This window comes from Durio zibethinus, chromosome 21, assembly GCF_047325235.1.
Source record: "Durio zibethinus cultivar Kanyao isolate XHJ-2024 chromosome 21, ASM4732523v1, whole genome shotgun sequence".
NCBI classification, from domain to species: Eukaryota; Viridiplantae; Streptophyta; class Magnoliopsida; order Malvales; family Malvaceae; genus Durio; species Durio zibethinus.
This window is the reverse complement of record NC_143182.1, coordinates 21,612,400-21,632,756: the sequence shown is the minus strand read 5'-3', so window position 1 is coordinate 21,632,756 and position 20,357 is coordinate 21,612,400. Positions and strand designations below refer to the sequence as shown.

Sequence of the window (20,357 nt, the reverse complement as noted above, 5' to 3'; positions counted from 1 at the left end):
TAATCACAAAAATATATATATTGATCTTGGCAAGGGCAAAAAGAATGGTGATGAAAGAAAAAAAATGAAAAATAGAGAACATGGTATAAGAGAAATGCATTGCATTTGTCATTTTACTAAGATAATGAAAATAAGCCCATACACTTAACCTCTGCATGCTCTTAGGCAGAAGCAATTGAAATTTTTGAGTTAAAAGGTTCAAGGATAACAAAAATGGTACACCATCCTTTGAGTATCCTAAAAAGGAAAAAAGATCTCTTCATCCTACATTACCCCTTTATTTGCTCCAACTTGAAATCGAGAGAAAGCTTCCTCCAATTCCATTATCGGTTTCCTTTGTTCAACCTCTATTGTCCCAGGATAGAGATGTCTGGCTGAATAAAAGGTTTCATACAAATAAGGAAACATCATTTTTATATCAATTGAATCTTGCCCTTTGAGGCGTGTCACTCTCTTTTTTTTTTCTCTAGTTTGCGTTGTTTCTATCAGTAGCCGTAGGCTTATAACCTAACCCTTATCTTTTTTTATTTTCAATCGAGCATGGTGCTCTTGCGATTCCTTGTAGAATTTTTTCTAAGCCTTGCCCAACTTGCCAACCCTTGTCAACAGTTTGCTTAATCATCATATTTATAGCTTTTGACAATTGAGGGATCGGTATCCTTGACCCTTCTTTGATGTAAGTAGTGTTTGCTACTTCAAAAGCAATAAATGAACATTGGATCGCTTCTTTTGCTACTTCAATGTAGGGAGTAATTAAGGTTTTTGTTACTAATAAATCCTTCTCACCACCCACATAGACTTATTTTTTTTTAACGACAAATTTTACCTTCTGATGTAGAGATGAAGGTATAGCTCTGATCGTGTGAATCCAAAGTCTTCCCAGTAGATAACTATATGCAAGAGTTATGTCCATTACTTGAAATATGACGTTAAAAGTATAAGTATCGATCTGTAATGAGATCTCTATATCACCAATTACCTCTTTTCATGCCCCATTAAATGCTCTTACAATCATATGGCTATTTCGCATTTGGGAGAGATCCATTCGAAGCTTTGACAATGTCATCAGAGGCATAACATTAATAAACAATCCATTGTCAATCAGTACTTTGGCTATAGTGTGGGACTTGCACTTGACAGTAACATGTAAAGCCTTAACACTACCACATCCTTTCGGAGGTATTTCATTATCATTAAAGGTGATGAATTCGAGACTATAATATTCCCAACCATGTGATCTACCTTATCAACAGAAATGTTATGCTCGGTATAAGCTTGGTTGAGCACTTTCAGCAAAGCGTTCCTATGCGACTCAGAATTCAACATAATGATAGTAAAAAAATACGAGTTGGTAGTTTGTTTAACTAGTCAACCACACTGTACTCACTGTGCTTAATGATCTTTAGAAATTCGTAAGCTTCTTTTTCTGACACCAATTTGTTAACTTGCACTTTCGAGCTTACCACCGGTTTAGAATCTTGGCTTTCCCCTGTGTCTTTTTCTACTATCTTACATTTTTTTTTCCTGGCCCTTTCTGATATTTCAAAAGTGTAAATCTGACCATTTCGAGTCATTCTTCCTATTCTCGCTATGTTGGTAGTATTCTCTGTACTTGGATTATTTGAGGTCATATCAGGCCCTCGTATCACTACATCATAATCGTATCTCCATGGGACTACTTTGTCGGTTTGATAAGGGAATGGACTAGAGACATAAATGGTCATTGGTGTCCTGAAAAATGAGATGGTTTTCTCAATTAGAGGCTTCGATTTCTCATCATAGTAGATAGTGAGCGGTTTGGGGATAAAAGACTTACCAGGATACTCGTCACCCACTGTATTCACACTATTTCCATCACATTCATCATAGAACTCAATGATGGCCTCTTCCATCAAGCTCTACAATGTTCGTTTAAAGACCTTTGGATCGAATGTCCAACTGTTTCCCTATAGTATTTACAAAAATGGTCAAAGTCTTCATGACTTCCATTGTCATAAAAAAATAATGGTTGAATCATGCTCGTCTCATGCAAACAATCATATACCCATTCCAAAGGGGTCTTCACTTCATCAGTGCATCTTTTGATTTTCACATATTTTCCCTAACCTACCATATTGATTTTTCTTTTGGTGTGATCCGACAAAGGGTTTTCATTGACACTTGGCTTGAATTTGGTATCAAAAGATAAAAGCCCATCATTTATCAAACCTTGTACCTTATGTTTAAGTGCCGTGTAATTTTTAGTAGAGTGTCTTGTAACTCCATAATAATAATCGCACTTGACATTAGAGTCATACCAACTTAGGTAAGGTGGTTTTAATGGTTTTGTATAAAAAGGAATGATAAGATGGCCTATCACTAATTGAGGGTACAAATTAGTGTAAGACATGAGAATTGGGTCAAAATGAGGTCTTTCTCGATTGTTATTATTCTATGAGTTTCTTTAATTGCTGTTTGGATGGGTTGGTTAAGTAAATGGTCGAGTTGGAGGTACAGATGTGTACTTGAATGGTTGAAGGCTAAAGCTTGGTTTGGGCAGTGGTTGTTGGGGTGTTTGGTAATGATATGGTTGTTGAGAAATTTGGTTGGTGGTAGGGTAGTAAGGATGATATGGATTATATGGGATAAAAAGATGGTACGAAAGATTTCTGTGAGTGACAGCATGTGTCTCATGCTCTTTCTTTTTTAAAGTTACTATTTTCTTTTCGGACCCTTTAATTTTGCCACTTTTGATAATGCTTTCTATCATCTCTCCTAAGATTACTATGTCAGAGAAATTTTGCATAGCATTTCCCACCAACTTGTCATAGTATGAGGCTTTTAGTATGTTGACAAATAACACAATTATCTTTTTTTTAATCAGTGGTTATTGGACCTGGGCCGTTGCATCTCTCCACCAATGTGCATATTTCTTGAAGGTTTTTGTTGATTTTTTCTTCATATTTTGTAATGACAGCCTATTAAGGGCTGTATCCAAGACATGCTTATACTGAGTAAGAAAAATTTTGGTCAAGTCTTTCCACGAGTGGATCTTATTTCTATCTAACTACATGTACCATTTTACTATTGAACCAATCAAACTATGTTGAAAATAGTATATCAATAGTATGTCATTATGGGTATGACCCATCATCTTTTTACAGAACATGGTAATATGAATAGAAAGACACTTTGTTCCATTGTATTTCTTGAAATCTGAGGTTTTGAATTTTAGTGGGATAACCAAGTCAGGCACTAGGCTCAACTCATTGACATCAACATCCTCATAAATGTCATTACTTTCAATCGCTTTGAGCATCTCTTCAAGTTGGTCATACTTGTTTCAAATTTATGAATTTATAATAGGTTCTGACATTTCATGAGACTTCTCTTATTCAACAGGGTCATCAAGATTTGGAACCATGATGGGATCAACTGAGATAGGTCCCAAGTTAGTATTCAAGTGGGTCAGTTGTTGACTTGTAAAATGATTGACATAGAGGTATGACTGTGCACTTGGTGGCTGTATGTGTATGACTTGAGAAACTTGAACTTGAGCCTGAGGTGGAGTGAATCTTGAAGGGTAGAATGGTTCTTCCATATTAACCTCATCCCCTATCCTTGACGCACCAACGATTCCTTTTCCTTTCATTGAACTAGACAACAGTTGTCTTAATTCAACCATTTGTGTTTCGATGCTTTGTTGTATTTTCATCACTCTTTCTCGTATCTTCTCTTGTACCCTTTCGACCTTTTCAAATCTAGCTGTATTTTTTTCTTTCGCAGCTCGAGTCTGAGAACGAGTATTATATCTATACGAAATTGACTGATTTTGATTCTTTAGCTTTGCTATCCTTGAACTTTAGTTTATTAACTATGAATTAGATCACATGATATAACGTCGTTGATATTGTTGTTAGTATTTACATTTATTAAAATACATGCATTAAATGAATGAAATGTAAATTGAGGTATTGTTTTAGATCGATCAAAACAAAAAGAGACTTTCATTAACCATAGGAGTCTTTATACATCATTCGATCATTCTTGCATTAAAACCATAAAAACATTTGATTTGAGCATATTGCTCCCTAGCTTCATATAAAAAGTTTAATAATCTCTGACTGTGGCCTTGGGTTGGTACAATCTCCCGTTCCAGTGCTTCTGCCTTTTCAACCATGTTGCTTGCCTTTAAATAGTCTTGTAGATTTAAGCAGTCAAATGTTCGATGTATTGCTACTTCCCTAAATTTTTTGCTCTTCACATCTCTTGAGCATCTACCTTCATATTATAAGTGCGAGCCTAATAATCCTCTTTCTGTTATCATTCAATCAAAATCTTATCTATATGACTCTAATTGCTTGTCAGTTGAAGCTTCAAGCTCATTAATTCATGCTCTAGAGCTTTTTTCTCATTTTACAAATTAGAGTTCTTATTTTGTTCCTTCTTTAGTTCAGCTTTTAACTTCTCACTTTCTCTTTGGTACCTTGTTACCTTTTTAAAAACTCCTGAAAGTTCTTCTTTCCATTCATGCTATTTTTTGGTGAGTGTAGAGATCATTATTTTGTTCTCTCGAGCTCTATTCTTCCAATACTCTACCATATCTCGTAGTTCTTCCATATCCTTTTTGAATCCCTTCAAAGGTCTATTATCCAACCTCAATTTTCTATTTTTTTTATATAGATTTTGTAGATCCTATTTCAATATTTTTTATTCTTTGGTCAACTTTTGTATTACATCATCTCTCATCATCAAATCATATCTCAGTTGGTTAACTTGATCCATTATAGCCATCTTCTCTTTCTCTAACATTTTCTTTTTAATCTCAAACTCTCATTGGGCGATCTTAAAAGTCGATAATATCGATATTGAAATGGGAGCCGGTAATTTTTTTGAAACATCGGCTAGTAAAAGCCTAATTTTGTTAACCCTTTTCATCATTCATACAAGATAACCTTTTGCAACATTATCTACGAATCTAGCTGGGCTCATTTGATTGACCTGCTTTCATGCTTTAATGATTTCACAAACCCTTTTCACATAACCGGGTGTTCCATAATCAAACTCGAATAAACTGAACCTATGAATCATAGGAATGAATTGTCGTGAGTTATATTATCTTTGAACCATAAGAGGCGCATAACTCACTGCCCTCCATATTCCTAACAAAAGTACCCATGACTCATTTCCACAGCTATACAAGATGGCCATCGAAAGTATCCATGGTGCCCTTCATGTTACATTATCGTAAGTGAGCTTCAGAAAGAATGCCAACCACTGATCTTTTGTCTAATCTTTCCTTCATTCTTTAGCAACAAACTCTTTGATAGAGACGAAATGAACGGAGAATGGCTGAAATTATGTCTTTTTTTTTCCTCAAAAATGACTTCTGAGCTAGACAAAAAGTAATTGCGCACACCCTATAAATCGTTTTTCACCTTTTCTTCGATAAAAATTAAATGATCTAATAGTCTCTGCCAAAATAGTTGGTGAAGGGTTTTATACCTTATCTAATTGCTCAAAGAAATCAACTACTGATGCTTCTATGTATCCTAACACCTTAAGGAATATCATCAATCTATACACGGTCAAAGCAAACACATCCAACCCCTGATTAGTATCAATATACTTTTTTATGTACTCGAGCAGAAAGGCTGATGAAATGGTCTCAACCCCATTCTTTTGTTTCTTTTGCTTGTCTATCTCTTCTACCCCTACTTACATGACCTTAGATAACTTTTTTCTATATCCAATAGTCTTATGCTACTTCTAATAGATCTTATCTTGATTAGTAGACTATATCCAAAGTAAAAAAGAATATTCTTCAATTGTGGGGGCCAAATCTTCTTGGTTGAATACAAAGCATCGATAAGATGGATCTCAAAATTGTATTGTGATTCTCATCAACTGTTCATCAACCTTCACTGACATAAGCAGTGCCACATCTCCGTATTTCTTGGAAAAAGATTTTTTTCTCTCTGTTACCTACTATTTTCAAATAGCTTTAAATTTTGATATATCAATCTGACTGAGATTCATATGCACTGACTGTGGTAGCACTGATATGTGATCATTTACTAAGCAATCTCTTTCTTTCCCTTGATTACTTTTTGATTGGCTCTTAACCTCTAAGTAGCTCTTATACACGGATGACATCCTTTAGGTTTTTTAAAAGTTTTTCTTACTGAAGATTGGTCCAAAACAATACCTTTTAAGAAATATGGTACCTATATGATGCATGCAACAAAATTGAAGACAACAAAAAAATTAAACAAATTAATAATATAAATAAAACAAATAAATAAAGAATGAGTAAATGAATGAACAAGTATAATATATGTCATAACAGAATATATATAGTGTCCTAGTTTAGGTAATTTTCTAGTAAAGGGACAGCATGGCTCTATTCTAAGGTTGGACCTTACGGCTCACTATATGTCGAGTTAAGATTTACATGTCTAAAAGTTCCCAGACTATTCCTCACATCATCATCTGTTATAGACTAATAAGGCTTCCTGATCTTCACCCATTACAAGCTACTAACAGAATGGGTTCAATCTGAGTGGAAGTGTTTTACTAGCAAATACAGAGGTTATCACCTCACGAGAGCATAGCTACTTCACTTCCTCCTAAGAGGGATAGAGCCCGGGTCTAGAGCTCATGCATGAATTTACAAAGTGTGTGCAAAATAATGTATTAATCAAAATACCATAAACACGAAAATAAAATCACAGCTAACATACAATTTATCTTATTCATTAACATATATATTTTTGAAAAATCAAAATAAAAGAGATTAAATGAAATGTCAAATAAAACCAATTAAATCCAACAATTCTTAATAGCGCGTCATTAAAAGTTTTGGGTTGACTCTCGAATTAATATCCCCAGTGGAGTCACCAAGTTGTCGTAACGATTTTGGGATCGCTAAACGTAAAAGAGTTTTAAAATCAAAATAAATGGGGAAGTCGCCACCAATCTTTGTTAGGGTGTGATTGGTCACCCAAAAGTTTATCTTTTTAATAAAACTATAAAAGCGAGTTTAAAGTTTACCAAAAAGATAAATTTTGATCTACGAAAATACCATGTTGGGTCCAGGAGTTGGTTACGTGTGGGGAAGGATTAGCACCCCCACAATGCCCATAAATTGGTACCATTTAATTATGTGTTATTTTCAGTGTTGGATAAAAATGATTTCAATTTGAAATTTAACACTAATTCCCTTCATTTGGTAAAATAAAATTTTGCTAAAGCTCTTTATTTAGGAATATTAAGAAAATCTTAAAGTTAAAGAATTATTTTAAAATTTTCCAACATCTAGGTAGAATTTAAAATAACTCTTTTCACTTAAAATTTAACACGATAATCCTTAAAATGAAATAACAATCTTTATAGAAGATAATTGTTAGTGACTCTCCAACATCTAGGCAGAGTACCAAGAATCATCTCCTTCGAAATGTTATTTTTATTTTATTTTGTAATATCATAATTTTTTAAAAATGTATTTTTTTTTACTATAAAATATTTTATCACCAAGTAGTAAATAAAAATTAAAGACAGAATAATGCAAATAATTACTAATAATAACATGCTAATGTATGTATGTCAATGAATGTTATGTAGGATGAGATGCAATTTAAAAGTTAGATTCTCAAGTATAATGAGGCCACCCCGACTCTCCAACATCTAGGCAGAGCTTATGTGTGACTGTTTATATTTAAGATCCCAATTTACTGTTATACTTTTTATTTATTAATCTTATTATTAATGCGAATTAAAAAATCATGTGAAAAAACTTGACGAAGTAAAGTTTCCCAAATACCCCATCATCTAGGCAACATTCAGGAATAAATTACGTGTCTTTAGGATTTTCAGGATGTTTTGAGTAAGGGCTTGAGTAGAAGTTTTAAAGGTTAGGGTTTCAAGATTTTGAAGATTCGTATTTTAAGGTTTTGGTTTAAGTTTTAAGGGTTTTAATGTTTGAGTTTTAAGGTATGGAAAGTTTAAGGTTTTGATTTTAGAGTTTGGAGATTTTAGGGTTTTGGTTTTAAAATTTAAAGTTTGGGGTTTTGATTTAAGGGTTTGGATTTAAGGGATTTTAGAATCCTAGTGTTTTGAAATTTAAGATTTAGTATTTAAGATTTCGTTTTTAAGAAAATGCAAACATTTCTAAAAATCTCCAACATCCAGGAGGATTTTTGGAGCAAGTTCGATTTTAGTGATTTTTGAAAATTACTAAAAAATTTCTCATATATTTCTTTTTATGAAAATTTATTAATATTAATTTCCCAACATCTAGGCGAAATTATTTTTAGGAATATGTTTTTATTTTCTCCAATATTTAGGCAAGAAAAATAAGAAAAATTATATTATTATTATTATTATTTTTTAGGTTATAATAATTATTTTTTTAAGCATTTTTAATATATATTTTTAATTATTATCTTACTTGTTTTTATTTTTATTATTATTAAAACAATTAAATATTTATCCTAACAAATTTAAAATTTTATCATGCATAAATATAAAAAAATACTTAAAATAACAAAATGATAATATATAAAAAATTAGAAAATTAAAAAAATAAAAATTTTTTTTACCTGAACCGGTTGGGTCAACGACGGTTCGGTTGGATCGAAAAGGATTCAATTAAATGTGCGGTTTGGTTGAGTCAGCTGATGAGCGGTTTAGGCCGATCTAGGGAGCGGTTTAGTCCTATTTGGTCAAACCTGTTTAGAGTTGCTGAGGAGCCAGGTTAGCAGGTCGGTTGTGCGGAACCCGAGTCAGGTTCGAGTCCACGCGCGGATCTTCCCTTGCCCAAATGACATCGTTTTGAGCTTTGCTTTTCTATATATAACTAAAAAAAATTTTTTGTTCATTTTTTTCTGTTTCAAAAAAAGAAAAAAGGAGAGCTCTGGGGAGAGCTCCAAAGCTTTCTCGCCGTTCGGTCGCCAGACCGTGGCACCGACCGCCTCTTGGGTCACCGTTGGCGATGGTTGTTGGTGATCGAAAAATTTTAAAATTGACCAAGAGGTTCCGTTCAACCTCCTGAGCTCAAATCTAGCACCCCTTTCACCAGAAATAGCCTTGATTGGCTTAGATCGATGTTTGAAGTTTTCTGGTTCTTTCTTTTTTTTTTTTTTTTTTGAAAAGTTAACTGACAGCTTGTTTTCTTTGTTGCAGATGGCTCGACGTTGGGTTCCTCTTTACGGGGAAGACTATTTGTATTTTTTTGTTTTTGTTTCTGTTTTTTTGTTTTTCTGTTTGGGTATTTGGGTATGGGTGTTTCATGTTTTTGGAAATGCAAGGTTTTTGTGTGCGTGAAAAAAGAGTTTTCGTTTTTTTTGGTCTTTTGGGTTTCAGAGAGGTCGAAAGGGGAAAAAAGCTAGGTGTTTTATAGATGGGGATCTAGGTGGCTGTAAGATGGCTGTAAGTGGGTTGGGGTAGGTTATAGAGGTGGCTAGACAAGGGGCTGGACAGGGGTCAAGCAGAAGGTTGGACAGAGGCGGCGACGACATTGTACCAGCCCTCTGCTTTCTGTCTCTCTTCCCTTTTTTATGTTTTAATTATTATTTTAATAAATTTGATTTTTAATATTTTTAATTTTTAATTAAATCAATATTATTATTAATATTATTATCAAAATTATTATATTAAATTGAAAATGAAAAAGGTAGATCCGGACAAAATCGGTGTCCGCAAAATCACAAATTGTTTGAATTATAGTGAATTTTTAAAGCTACCTCTCGTGTAGTTTTTAGATAATTATAAAGTGTTTAGTAAAAATTTAAAATTTTTTCTTATAAAATTGGATTTTGATTTTATTTGATCCATTAGAAAGTAGACTCAAAGAGCTTTATAACTATATAAAATTCAAATATTAAAACTTTACAAATTAATACAAAAAAAACAAGTTTAATGTTGAAAATATTTATTCTTGTAAAACAACTTTTTTAAGTTAATCTATTTCTTAAAACTAATATTATTAAAATTGTATTAAGTCTAAAATAAATAAATTCACTTTAAAAACAACAATTGGACTTTCATTTAAACTCAAATAAATAATCTTTAAAGATATATTTGATTTAAAAAATATGAAACTAAAAAAGATTTGTTTAAACATTGAAAATCATATTATTTATTAGTACTAAAATATAAAACTTAAAAATATGTATTAAATAAATCTTTTTAAAAATTTTGATCAAGTTTATTTAATTTAATATTTTATTATTTTAAAATAATGATCAATTTAAGACTAACAATCATAATTCTTATAAGTTTGAGAAAATTCAAAAGAAAAACGGGTGGAGTAGAAAGAGAACCATTTTCTAGTTGACTATTATTGTTTTTATAAAAGGACTAGTGATCTTTGAAAAAAAAAAATATTCATAAAAGTTTATTTTATTTATATTTATAAAGGAGACTTTATTATTTTTGTAAAATAATTTATTTTTATTGCAATTATATTTTCATTCTTTCTAACATTTATAAAGATGTCATAATATTTTATTTCTTTAATTTCTTTTTCATCAGGGCAAGCTATAGAACAATTAAAATTTTCAAATGAATTTTATAACAAAAGGATCTCAGTGGGGGCAGCTGCCCTTACTGCCCTATTATCGACCAGTCCTTCGCTATAAAGTTTAGTGGATAACTGGAGCAAAATGCACCCCACTGATGTTACCCAAACAACATATCGATGAGATTGGAGTAAAAAAGTGGTGTAAATCGCACCTCAATCCTTTTTGAGTGAAATCCAAATGAGCCCTAAAAATTAGATAACCATCAATGCCATCTGCCACTTTAAAATCTTTTTATCCAACACTTAACCCAATGATAGATCTACAATGGAGGCAATGCGGCAGCTGCCCCACTGAGATCCTATTATCCCTTGTAAATTATTACAAAAATTATTAAAAAATTTAATTTTTTTATAGTTTACTCCTACTAAAAATAAAAAATATATACGACACTTTTATAAATGTTTATAAATGTTTGAAAGAACAAAACTACAATTATAATATAAATGACTTATTTTACAAAAATAATCAAGTTATATGTATAAATATAAATAAAAATAAATATTTATAAATAATTTTATATTCAAAGACCATCATTTCATTTAAAAAAAAGATAAAAGTAAAATAAAAGGTGATCTATTTTCTGCTCCGCCTATAATATTTCCCTTCATCTAAACTCATAAAAATTTTATAGCTGATAGAGAATAAAAGTAGAGAAATAACAAAAAGATAAAGCAGAGCCAATAAACCAAAGAAACAAATTAAGGAGAGAACATTTTTTTTCTTCCATCAATATATTTAAGTAAGTAATTACTTTTTTTTTTTCAGATTTTTTCTTTGTATTTACTATCATTTGTTTATTATTTAAATTTTTTTATATTGATAAAATAATTTGATTTAGAGCTTAATTTAGGAATAATTTATATTTATATTTATATTATAAGTAAATTAAGATCTAAAAATGTTATAATTTTTTAAGTTGATCAATGAAATAATTTAATTTTTATAAAATTATATAATTTAATTAAAATTCAAAATGCATAATAAAATATGCATGTTGATTTTGTTTGCATAATTATATTTCAATATTTAATATAAACTACAACATTATCTTTTTATTTTTTAGAAATTATATAAAGTAAATTATCTAATTTAATTAGTAATGAAGAAATATCTTATTAAATGAAAGTCAATTTTGAAAGAATTATATGAAATAAATAATAAAGAGACATAACATTTTACAAAATAAGTTTATGTTTAATTAGATCTAAATGATTTTTATTGGATCCAAATTTATAAAAAAAATTTTAAATTATTTTTCCGATGAAAGAGATAATGTTTAAAATATTTATTTTCACATTGAAAAACTCATTAAAAATAATTATAATGTATTATTTTTATGTATTTAAATTAATTTAAATTTATATATTTAATATTATTTATTTTAATTGGCCAAATAAATCCTGAATCCGGCAATGCTCGAATGGCTTCTTCATCCCTTCTCACCATTTTTTTTAATAAAAATTTATTGTAAACCTTCAAATAGCCACTAGGCACTAGCCGCTAGTCACCGCAACAATTCTCGGTAACTAGAATTTTGTCGAAAAAATGGCCGTCTCCTTTGACGGCAACGTTTTAGCAGCCAAATCCCTTGCCCGTTTCGGCGTTACCCACATGTTCGGCGTCGTAGGCATCCCCGTTACGTCCCTCGCCAACCGTGCCGTCCAATTTGGTGTCCGTTTCATCGCTTTCCATAACGAACAATCCGCCGGTTACGCGGCTTCCGTTTATGGCTACCTCACGGGCTGTCCCGGTCTTCTCTTGACCGTTTCTGGGCCGGGTTGTGTCCATGGGCTGGCGGGTTTGTCCAATGCTATGATCAACACCTGGCCCATGGTCATGGTCTCGGGCTCCTCCGACCAAAAGGATTCCGGCCGTGGAGATTTCCAGGAGCTTGATCAGATCGAAGCTGTGAAACCCTTTTCGAAATTCTCAGTTAAAGCAAAAGATATTAAAGAAATTCCCAATTGTGTTGCTAGGGTTTTGGATCATGCGGTTTCGGGTCGACCCGGTGGGTGTTATTTGGATTTACCAACTGATGTTTTACATCAAACAATAACTGAATCTGAAGCTGAAAATTTGTTGGCTGAAGCTGAGAAAGCACGAATTTTTGAAGAATCTATAGTTCCGGCGAATACAGAGATCGAAAAGGCGGTTGCTTTGTTAAGGAAGGCGGAGAGGCCGTTGATTGTGTTTGGGAAAGGCGCAGGTTATGGGAGAGCTGAAGGAGAATTGAGGAAGTTGGTTGAAAAGACGGGAATACCCTTTTTGCCAACGCCAATGGGGAAAGGATTGGTGAATGATGATCATGAGTTGGCTGCGAGTGCTGCAAGGTCACTTGCTATTGGGAAATGTGATGTTGCATTGGTTGTTGGGGCAAGGCTTAATTGGTTATTGCATTTTGGGGAGAGTCCTAAGTGGGATAAAGATGTGAAATTCATTTTGGTGGATGTTTGTGAAGAAGAGATTAAGCTGAGGAAACCACATTTGGGTTTGGTTGGGGATGCTAAGAAGGTGTTGGAGATGATTAATAAGGAGATTAAAGATGACCCTTTTTGTTTGGGAAAGTCTCATCCTTGGGTTGAGGCTGTTTCAAAGAAGGTGAAGGATAATGTGTCCAGGATGGAGGCTCAGTTGGCGAAAGATGTTGTGCCTTTCAATTTTTTGACTCCTATGAGGATTATAAGAGATGCTATTTTGGGGTTGGGTAGTCCTGCTCCGGTGGTGGTTTCTGAAGGGGCGAATACTATGGATGTTGGAAGGTCTGTGCTGGTTCAGACTGAGCCTAGGACTAGGTTGGATGCAGGGACTTGGGGGACAATGGGAGTTGGTTTAGGCTATTGCATTGCAGCTGCTGTGGCTAATCCTAAGCGGCTTGTAGTTGTAGTCGAAGGGGACTCTGCATTTGGGTTCAGTGCAATGGAAGTTGAGGTATGTGTTCTAATGTTAAATGCGTCACTTGCATAATTATATTTTTTTGTATTTATTCATAAGCATAATATGTTTTTGAATGTTCTTACTTATGAAGAAATATAATGTGAATGCTTGTATTGACGATTTAGGATGATGTTTTATTAATATATAATCCTCTTGGCTGCGAAATTTACTTTTTTAGTTGTGTTCTATTTCCTTGCACTTCGTGATCAAGTTAGATAAATTGTAAAAGAACTTTTGGATTAGCAACTTAATATTGTAACTTCATAATCAGTCAGATAACAGTAATTATTTTGCTCCTTATGGGCATTGGCATTTTCAAATAGGCTAGTACTTACCAGTAGAAAAAGAAAAGGCGAAAACATTTTGAACAAGAGTTTGTCTATGTTGAATGGAATCAGGTCTTTTAATTCAGGATTTTGAAACCATAAGTTGATTGTGTCACAGTTCCATGATTAAGAGTAAAGTATTTTCTGTTTCTCTCTCTCATGTACACACTCAGATGTATTTAGTATATTTGCACTGATAAGTATCTTGATGGATTGGTAGCAAAGTTAATAGCTGAAAATTGGGTGTTTGATAACTACTTAATGAAGGGCGCTTCTCTTTTGTTTTTGTGTTCAATGTCATATTTCGCGCTGTTCTTCCTTTTCTTTTATGTTTTCTTTCTTTTATACCTCAAGACTTCTTTGTACTTTAATAAATCTCGAAATTATAAATGCTCTTGCTGGTTGTTTTGACTTACAAATTCCCTCTCCTTACAGTGAAGTGTTCTGTGTATCTTTTCAATATGGTGTTTGGCTTTTGCCTTTTTTCTAATTATGCAGACATTGGTTCGATACATGTTACCTGTGGTTGTCATAGTCTTTAACAATGATGGTGTATATGGTGGGGACCGGAGGAGCCCTGAAGAAGTTGCTGGCCCTTTCAAAGATGATCGTGCCCCCACTTCCTTTGTTCCTGGTGCTGCTTATCACACTTTAATGGAAGCTTTTGGGGGAAAGGGTTACCTTGTTAGGACACCTGATGAATTGAATTCTGCTCTTTCTGAATCTTTCTCCGCAAGGAAGCCAGCTGTAATAAATGTGATAATTGATCCTTTTGCTGGAGCACACTGTGGGAGATTGCAGCACAAGAGCTGAGGTAGAGTTTAACTTCTTTCTTTTTTCAATTTCACCACTTAGCTAGCTCGTCTTCCTTGTCAATCAATAATGTAAAAGTTTCTAAGGGTTAATGTTACAAATAATGAAATATTGAATATGGTATTTATAAATATCTTTAATGTGATATTTAAAATATAAATATTTTAACAAATGTGATATATGTCTTTAATGTTGTTAGATTCAAATGATGAGACGTGATGAATAAATAATTCTTTAAATATCATAACATTAAAAATTTTAAAAATTTAAATATCATGTTAAATATTTTACTGTTGAAACTTTGGGTTGAAAGACAGTCTTTTGCACTTCTTGCTTTTGCCGTGAAAATTAGACGGGCTTTATGGAAATTCCCATTTCAAGAATTTCAAGGTGTGGCTTTGACAATTTATCTTTTAGAAGAATCCATTAGCTTCGTCTTGTGGGCTGATGTAAGAACAGCGGTGGCGGATCTTGGTTACACATTTTGAGGGGGCAGTTAAAAGTTTAAAATTATAAATGTTTTTTCATTTGAGTTATACTTTTATATATTTTATTAACATAAAAAGTATATGCAATAATATATTAAAAAAATAACAAACTTATAAAATCTTAAATTTTATTAATTTAAAATAAAAGTATAAAAAATATCTCAAATAAATAATTTTATTTTAAATTGTAAACAATTTTCTTTTTTAAAAAATAAAATCTTTAACAATTGAATCAGAAAATTTTTTTTGTTTACAATCAAATTATTCATAAAAAAACTCATTTTTCATCTTATTTTATAATTTTATTTTGATGATTTTTATAATTGAAAATGCTCGTCTAACTGATAAGTTTGTAGATACCACTAAGAATTAAAATAAATTTGATTAATTTTTTAATGAGATAATGTATTTTTTATTTTTCAATTTTCATCAAAATAAGACACAATTATGATAAAAAAAGATAAATTTTAATATTTCATATAATTATACATGTCACATTCATAATGTTTCAATTGAAATATCAAATTTAATTTATTTTGCTCAATATAAGTTAGAATTTTAAAAATTAAATTGGATTTTTTAAACTTCACGTTAACTATGACTTAATATTTGTAACAAACCAATCAATTTTAAGTGTTTATCAGTGATTAGTAGTTAAAATAAATAGATAGGTATAAATTTAATTTTATCTTTTTAATTTAAAAGTCTAAATTAAAAAAAAAAAGCTCCAATTTAAATTTATTTAATGTAAATATACGAATAAAAGGGAAATTTTCAAAAACCATGATTACCATCCGCCCCTGAAGAACTGTAAAGCAGAAGGAAAATGTATGTGGTGGTGATAAGTTGATCATTTAGGAAAATGATCAGGATGAGGGTATTAAACCTTTCATAAAGTTTCTTTCTTGTTGTGCAAACACCAAATAATTTTTTTCTTTGATAGAAAATAAAATGTCCCATAATTCATTATATGCAATACTTATAGGATGAAGTCTTGACTGACATGGAGCTTAATTGCTTCTGGTGCATGCAAAAACAAATTTCAAGTGGAAAAGAAGACTGGGAAAGAAAATGATAATCCAAAAATAAGAAGTTAAAATTTCTACTAGGTCATGTAACATTTGGAATTATGCTGATGTTTGCATGTAAACTTGGTAACAGTTATATTATCAAAGTTTACTTTGTTAAAGTGATGTAATCTCACATCTAATAAATATTTAATTTTTTATAGAATTATTTTCAAGTTGGACTCTTTCATTTATTGTCAATTGGTTTTAGGTTGGATGCTTAACATAGTATCAGGGCCAAGATTTCCTTTTTTTGCCATTTCTAAATTTGTCACGTGATAGGTTTTTTTCATCTCCACTTATACATGATGAGGGCCTGTTAAAGTGATATAATCTTATATCTAATAAATATTCAATTTCTTATAATCTTATATTCAGGTTGAGCTCCTCTATTTACTATGAATTAGTTTTAAGTTAAATGCTTAACAGTTTGAAAGGTACTTAATAGTTTGAAAGGTGTAAATGCTTAACAGTTTGAAAGGTGTTTAACAGTTTAAAAGGTGTCAGAGTTGATAATTTAAGCTTTATTGAATTTAAAAGTAAACTAGCCTAGACGTTTAAATGCTAAGTTGACAACTCAAGTCTCAAACTTGTAAAAGTTGCCAAGTTTGATAACTTTCAAGCTTGATAACTTATGTTAAAGTGGCATTACTTAATATGGTATCAGAGTCAAATTTTTTTTCTATTGTTCTTTTCAAATATGTCATGTAATAAGCTTTTTTCATATCCACATGTTAAACTCATTTACTAATTATCAATTGATTTTAAGTTAGATGTTTAATAGTTTGAAAGGTACAAAAGTTGATAACTTAAGCTTTATCAAATTTGCAAGTAGACTAGCTTGAACGTTTAGATGCTAAGTTGACAACTCAAGTCTTAAACTTGAAAAAATTGCCAAGTTTGAGAACTTTCAAGCTTGATAACTTAAGTATGTTAAAGTGGTGTTGCTTAACATGGTATCAAAGTCAAAATTTTCTTCTGTTGACCTTTTTAAATTTGTCATGTGATAAGTTTTTTTCATCTTTGCCTACATGTGATGTAGGCAACTTTCACATGTTTAGGACTTAAGTTTCAAGTTAGCATCTTACAAGCTAAATTTCAGGCACTTCAACTTGTAAATTCCATAAAAGCCTAAATTATCAAGCTTGACTTAGGTTTAGGGACGGCAATCAAACCCGTCCCCGACGGGTTCCAGTCCGACCCGATCCTATAGGGTCGGGTATAGTTAGGGAGCAGTCGGAGTCGGGTCGGGTTCGGGTATGCCTAAAACCCGACCCGACCCGACATTATATAAAAAATTATTTTTTAATTAATTAATTAATTATATATTTATATAATTATATTTTTAAATATTTATATTTAAAAAATAATATTTTATATTTAAAAAAATAATATTTTATTAATTTCGGGTTGGGTCGGGTCTGGTACAATTACGTAGTATCGGGTCGGGTCGGGTTCGGGGCGAGCAAAACCCGACCCGATGCCATCCCTACTTAGGTTGTTGATCTTGGAACCTTTCAAACTTGAAGTTTGTCAAGCTTTAGTAATTTGAAGGTTGAGGAACTTAGTTGTCAAGCTTGGTAACTTTCAAATGAAGAATATCTTTTTAGCCAACACAAAGCACGAAGAGTAATTGATCAAAATTTTGAATGCATTCTTATGAAAAAAAACATTTATGATAATAGAACTCATGTTTTTATTGAGTATGTAATCTTATTTTTAAATTGATTTATCATGCAGTAACAAATGCTAGTCACAATAATCTTTTATTTTAGAATCAATATGTTTATTAGTCTTTACCAAATGATTTAGTGCCTATTTCGATTCAACCGCACCAGAACTCACTACACCATTTGTTGAATTCAAATGTTAACTCCAGTGAGATCCATTTAGTATAAATTTCTCATTGACATTTTATTTTCAATCGCAACTATAATAATTTTTTTTAATCACAGTTACAGTAATTTTTATTATTGTGTTTAATCTCACTGCAATCAATTTCATTGCCTATCCAAATGAAGCTTAAGTCTAAATTTCTAACTTGCACGACCAATACTTGCATTTAATTAATTAAATTAACCATGCCGAAAATGTGTGTTTGACCAACTTTTTATAGAATTTCTTTTATTTTATAAAAGAATGAAGACACATTTGATTCGTTCAATTGAATAGAAGACAATCAAATAACTATTATGTGAGAATAAAATAAAAAGAGAATAAATATTAGGTAAAATCTTATCATGAAATATATAAGGAATAAGTATACAAGTACACTTTTATCCTTCTATTAAATAATAACTTTTAGTTTATAAAAATTCAACTTAGTTTTTAATCTCTATAAATATTATTTATAACAAAATAATAAAAATTTTAATTATAAAAATTTTAAAAAATTAATCTCTTACATAGTATATAAATCTGTCTAGGTTTCAAGTTATCTGTCCAAAATTAAAAACCAACTCGATATTTGAGAATGTTTAGATAAAATTATTAAAGTTGTTAAATAGATCTGAACCAAATCCTATTTAAAAAACAAGTTTAGCCTTGACTTTTACATTTAAGACCCCGGCTTAACCTATTTTTTTAATTATAAGATACATATTATTTTTATATTTATATGTATATTATGAAGTAATTTATATTATATAAAGAAAATATATAATATTATAGTGTAAATATTTTAAAATATATTATGTTATCTAAGCTTTAAAACTTAATACAAAAAAAAATTACTAAAGATTAAACAAAAAATAATATATTTTTACTTTTTAAAACAATCGTTTGAGCATGTTTGGCTTGTATCATTTATTAATTTGAGTGGACCGAGGGCAAAATTTGAGGCCAAAATTATTGTGTTGGATCGAATTTAAGTCAACATGTATAACATTGATGCCATGCTTAAACTTGAGTAAACATTTAAATAAAAATACTAGAAACTTTTTTTTTTAGGAAAAAGATACGTAAAATTTGATAATAAAATTTAACATATTTTCTCAATCTATTATAAAAATTAATATAGATATTCACTTTTATAACCTATTTCCCTTTTACTTTTTTTTTTTCTTTCTCTTCTATATCAACAAAAAAACTAGTTAGAGCTAAGCCATACCTCGAATTTGAATCTTGAAGGAGAAGTATTTATTGCTTGAAAGAGAGTTACTCGTGTCTTTGTGTACTCAAAATGAAAAATCATTTAATTTGGATTACAAAATTGAAAAATTAATTTCATAATTAGTCACTTTCTAAGATTGGAAAACATTTTCATTAAAAAAACACAAAAAAATTCAAAAGAAAAAAAAAAGAAAGAGAATCTATTGCTATTACTAGACTCGATCCATGAACTGATCTAGTGTTTTGAAGTTAGCAAGGTGTTTGAGGGAATTTAGAAATTATTTACATAAATAAAGATTTTTCAAATTTGGCATTGATCATTTTATACTTGTTACATCTAATGCATTTTACTTTTGTTCATTAACGCAATGGTGATTTAAAAAAAATTCTTGAAATAAAAAATCATTTAAACAATGTCGTAACGATTTTGTGTCCGTCCAACGAATTTGGAAACGAAATAAAAATAACAGAGTCACTACCAATCTTTTTTTGGCTAGGTGTGATTTGCCACCTACTAAAACATATCCTTTTAATAAAGTTTTAAAATTAATTAAAATTTATTAAAAAGATAATTTTACGATCTGTGAAACAGTCTAGGTTCGAGATTCAGTTACACGTGAGGAAGGATTAGCACCCCTACAGTGCCCGTTAAAAATGGTACTAATTAACAATGTGTTATCCTTTGATTTTGATAAAAATAGTCTAATTTTCGGTGTTCAAAAAATAATTTCATTGATTTTTATTTATTAGAAAAAAAATTTATTCTCAAGAAAAATAAATTAAAACTTTTTTATATAATTCTTAAAATGTTCCAGTACGTTGGTAACATCAGAAGAACTTTTTCTCACCTAAAGATTTCTTAGGCATCGCTTCTCGAAATACCTTAGAATCTCATCCTTGGAGGCTCAAATTTACTTTTCGTAAAAAATATCATGCATGCAATGCAAAATGTTATCATATTGATGCATACATTTTATTCTCTTTTATTAGAAATTTTATTAATATTTATTTTTAATTGAAATTTTGAAGAAAAAGAAATTTAATTATATTGAAGAT

General features: G+C 30.8%; 1 protein-coding gene across 4 annotated transcripts; it reads left to right on the top strand.

Moving 5' to 3' along the window:
* Positions 1 to 11,944: 11,944 nt before the first annotated feature.
* LOC111305773 (2-hydroxyacyl-CoA lyase-like) lies at positions 11,945 to 16,253 on the top strand. Of its 4 annotated transcripts, XM_089750695.1 has the most exons (3): positions 11,946 to 13,490; positions 14,321 to 14,636; positions 16,109 to 16,253. In XM_089750695.1, exons 1-2 carry the CDS (start codon positions 12,108 to 12,110, stop codon positions 14,633 to 14,635), a joined length of 1,698 nt encoding a protein of 565 aa, XP_089606821.1. In that variant the 5' UTR covers positions 11,946 to 12,107; the 3' UTR covers position 14,636; positions 16,109 to 16,253. The 4 variants fall into 4 exon arrangements, with proteins under 4 accessions (XP_022759291.2, XP_022759292.2, XP_089606821.1 ...); XM_022903556.2 differs by lacking the exon at positions 16,109 to 16,253 and having other exon boundaries at positions 11,945 to 13,490; positions 14,358 to 14,807; XM_022903557.2 differs by lacking the exon at positions 16,109 to 16,253 and having other exon boundaries at positions 11,945 to 13,490; positions 14,258 to 14,396.
* The last annotated feature ends 4,104 nt before the right edge of the window (positions 16,254 to 20,357 follow it).

Bases quoted from the DNA above. Each gene is read 5' to 3' on its own strand.
- LOC111305773 (XM_089750695.1), top strand. From the start codon at position 12,108: ATGGCCGTCTCCTTTGACGGCAACGTTTTAGCAGCCAAATCCCTTGCC. The intron at 13,491-14,320 runs GTATGTGTTCTA...CTAATTATGCAG, and splicing joins TCAGTGCAATGGAAGTTGAG to ACATTGGTTCGATACATGTT.